Genomic DNA, 3,720 nt, shown 5'->3' on the forward strand with positions numbered 1-3,720 from the left:
GGGGGGGGGGGGTGTTGTATCAAATTGCCATAATCTTTGACCAGTCAAAAAAAATATGTAGTCAGTTGACCAGTCGTTTGGCAATATTTGACCAGTCAGTTGACCGTCTTGCCTAACCCTAAGACAACTATTTTAATAGGTTAATTTGTATGAAACATATGTATAAACTGTAGCTACTTTCATGAGCATTTGAGTCGCCAGCTAGTGGAATAGATGTTTGACTGTGTCCATGTATTTTTGATCAGAGCTGCTGTCACTTACAAGGAAGAACTGGATATTTTGCCTTATTTCTCTTCAGTAAAAAGAGCCTTTAAAATATTACTTCAATGTAACACTAAATATTCTAGTCAAATACAATGCGAGGAGATTGAGATTTTTGTAATTAACCTCTGCGTTGCACAGTTGACCTTTGTCAGAGAAAATTCACAAGCTTGAAAAGGGGAACTTGTATTTGTGCTGCTGCAGTTCCTTGTTTCAAGATTGGCAGCGTGCTTCATGTAATGCCATCTCGTGGCTAATAAGGGATAAAACATTTTAAATGTTCAGAAAGCCACATACATGAAGGAAATGAAATAAAGGCTTGGACCTTTTTAAAAAAATGTGGCAACTGTTACTGCCTTTGAATCAAGATTTTACATAACTGTTTAAAGCATTTTATTATATTCATAGAAACTATAGAGTATAATGTGTACTGAAAGAAAAAAAGCATTAAACAAATCTGTATATTTGATTGGTAAGTTTTTTCAGTAACGCCCTCCCCCCCCAAACCAAAAAACCAAATGCAGCGTATAGTCCAAACAGCCGTCTCTCTCCCTCTCCTTCTCTGAAATATATTACCATGCCTCTTAACATTCATCTTTCTGGAAAAGAAGATATTAGGATAAGGGTTTTGTAAGCAAGAAAAATTGCTGTTGTCTTTTTGATTATATCGCTCTGTCTGGTTTTATAAAGTACAGTTTCAGCTCCCAGAGTCATTGCCAAAAATGACGTTTTTTTGTCAGGAAGATGATCACAACCAGGAGTCAAACTCAGAAATTACCACTCTAGTTGAAAACAGTTTCAGTAATAATCTGTGCATTTTACATGGGAAACCTGAAAGGAATAGCTGCTGCCCCTTTCAGCAGTCACATTGGAGTTGCTGAATCCAGCACTGTTTTCAGAAGCTGGATGATTAAACAACCATTTTTTCCTAATCCTCCTCTTTAATATGCCCAAATATCCTCTTCAGTAATGTCTATATATATATTGCTGTTTGTAATATCTATAGAGCTTCTCACTGCAGATGAAATGTCACTGTTTTTTGTTTTATTTTTTTAGCACAGAAGAAACCAACATACGAATTGAACTGCTTTCTCCTACATCTAGGGAAGAAAAAAGAGAATTGATTATATTTAATATTTCCAATTATAGATTTTTATGCCCAGATGCCACTATTGCTGGGTGCTGCATAAATACACAAAGAGATTAGGATTAAGATAACATCTCCAACTGACTGCCTCAGGCATGGTTTTGGACAACACATTTTGGAACAGTGACTGATTGTCTTTTTTAAACCAAAGAAGACATAACAGTGATAGCAGCCTATCTAGTCCTATGCTCAAGGGAGATTAGAAAAACACGGTCTCTGCACTATTGCTTCCCACTGAATCAGAAGCAATAAAAATAATGCCAAATTTAAATTCAAAGAGTTTTACAGAAAACCTTAGAAGATATGGCATGCAGTATATTTCAGGGAACTTTTATTGAACTTAATGAGCTCCATCATTAATAATCAGTTCAGTTCACACTGCCAGAATTTACCCATGCTGTTTTAAATTGTGGCAGGAACTACGAAATCCCGTATGGTTTTAAAGATTGAAAATAAACATTTTACATTTCTTTTTCCAGAAGGGTGTCCATTTTAGCCTGTCAGAGTATTAGCAGGCTGGGCATATCTTTTTTTTTTCTTTTGCCTTCCAAGTGAGCCCAGAGCAAGCTTTGAATACTGACAGTGAGATTTATCAGGACAATATGTTAATATGATGGAGAGTATGGTGTAGAGTGTTGGCCTTGCCATTTTTTTTTTTTTTTTTTTTGCTGGGAGCACATGCTGGAAATTTTATTGCAAACATCCCTCTTCCAAAAGGAGAAGGTAGTCCTTTCCCTCCCTCGTGATCCAGGTGACTGCACGTTCTTGGGCGCTCTGCATTGGTGAAAATTTGGTGTGAAGTGTAGAAGTTGAAAGTATCTCTTGCAACTCCCAGTTTAAGGGATTCCTCTTGAGAAAGGAACATTTATTATTATACCTGTGTGAAAATAAGTATGTAAATAGGGTGCCGAAGCAGCATGTTGTATGGTACATGAAATGCGGTCTTTTAGGAGGCATTAGGCAGTTCATTTCCTGTAAGTGGACTTGGAGATAGTTGAACTATGTCTCTACGTTTAACTGTTTACCTCTTAGTCAATTCTTAGACAACCAAACAGGAATGAAGTTGCTGTGAGCAATAGCATGCAACATTTTCAGTGTTTCTTGTGCAGCAGGTGAATTTCTCATTAGCTCTAGATTTCTGTCACCTGCAACACAAGGGAGTCTTGTTTGTAAAGTGTTTTTTCTTGTAATTATTACAGATGTCACAGCGATTTGCATCAGGTGAAGGCCAAACCAAACTTCATAAAACAATGTCTCAGGGAGAGATTGGGAAGCTGGCCACTATTCAGAAGAATCTAGCTCCAGATGGCAGGTATGAAAGGTCAGCGTGGAGGGTTGGGTGCTGAAACCCCAGGGCAGCATGTATACAAGCCTGCGTCATCTTTGTTTCCTGCCACACATTAGTATGATGGGTCCGGTCCCTGGATTTGCTGTCTCTTCAAGAAGTGTTCCAAAGGCTAAACTTAAGAAATAGTCACTGGCATGTTTCTCGAGTAAAATGCCTTATGGACCATTGATAAATGTTGTACTGAACAGTAAAACCAAGCCTGTGTAATGAGTTACATGGCTAAATTGTCACAGATAAATACCAAATTTCCTGTGTGAGGCCATCCCATTGTGTGTGCCTGTAAGCAAATGTTTTTGAAAATGCAGCCTTTAATTTATAATTACAAGGAGGAGAACAAATCCCAGACTTGGGTAGAGTAATAAGTTTTTGTGAGAAACGTTTTATTGTGTCCTATAAGGAAACAACAAGGAAGAACATGATTGGGTGGTGAATGTCACGGGCTATAGGCTGTGCAGGAGGGACAGGATAGGAAAGAGAGGTGGGGGTGTGGCACTCTATATTAAGGAGGAATACACATCCTCGTCCAGTGGCAAGGAGTCAGGGGAGGGGCACTCTGAAGTGCTTTGGGTTAGAGTGAAAGGCTGTCGAGGTGAAAGAGACTTAACGATGGGAGTCTACTACAGACCTCCCAACCAGGGTGAGGAGCTTGACCAGGATTTCTTGGGTCAGCTCACAGAGGTAGTGAAGGCTAAGGATGTGGTAATCGTGGGGGACCTGAACTTCCCGGACATCTGGGAAGAGCAGTCAGCCAGGTCTGAACGCTCGCGTAGGTTTTTAGACAGTGTGCAGGACCTCCATCTAACCCAGAAGGTGCACAGCCCCACCAGGGGGGACGCTTTGTTGGACCTAGTGCTGGCCACGGGTGATGACCTGGTGAGGGGGCTGCGGGTGCTTGACCACCTGGGCGACAGCGATCATCGCCTGCTGGGATTCACCATCCAGCGCAAGGTGGCAAAGGCATGCA

General features: G+C 40.4%; 1 protein-coding gene across 2 annotated transcripts in view; it reads left to right on the top strand.

Annotated features, from left to right (window-relative positions):
* Positions 1-3,720, top strand: part of MYO9A (myosin IXA) — a 382,153-nt gene that overhangs the window by 344,950 nt on the left and 33,483 nt on the right. For both annotated transcript variants that reach the window (XM_019504515.1, XM_019504516.1), the window contains exon 28: positions 2,608-2,720. In XM_019504515.1, coding sequence (XP_019360060.1) covers positions 2,608-2,720 — 113 coding nt within the window. The remainder of the gene's footprint in view (positions 1-2,607; positions 2,721-3,720) is intronic.

The sequence above is a fragment of the Gavialis gangeticus genome, unplaced genomic scaffold (assembly GCF_001723915.1).
Source record: "Gavialis gangeticus isolate Ggan-Ray unplaced genomic scaffold, GavGan_comp1, whole genome shotgun sequence".
Taxonomy (NCBI): domain Eukaryota; kingdom Metazoa; phylum Chordata; order Crocodylia; family Gavialidae; genus Gavialis; species Gavialis gangeticus.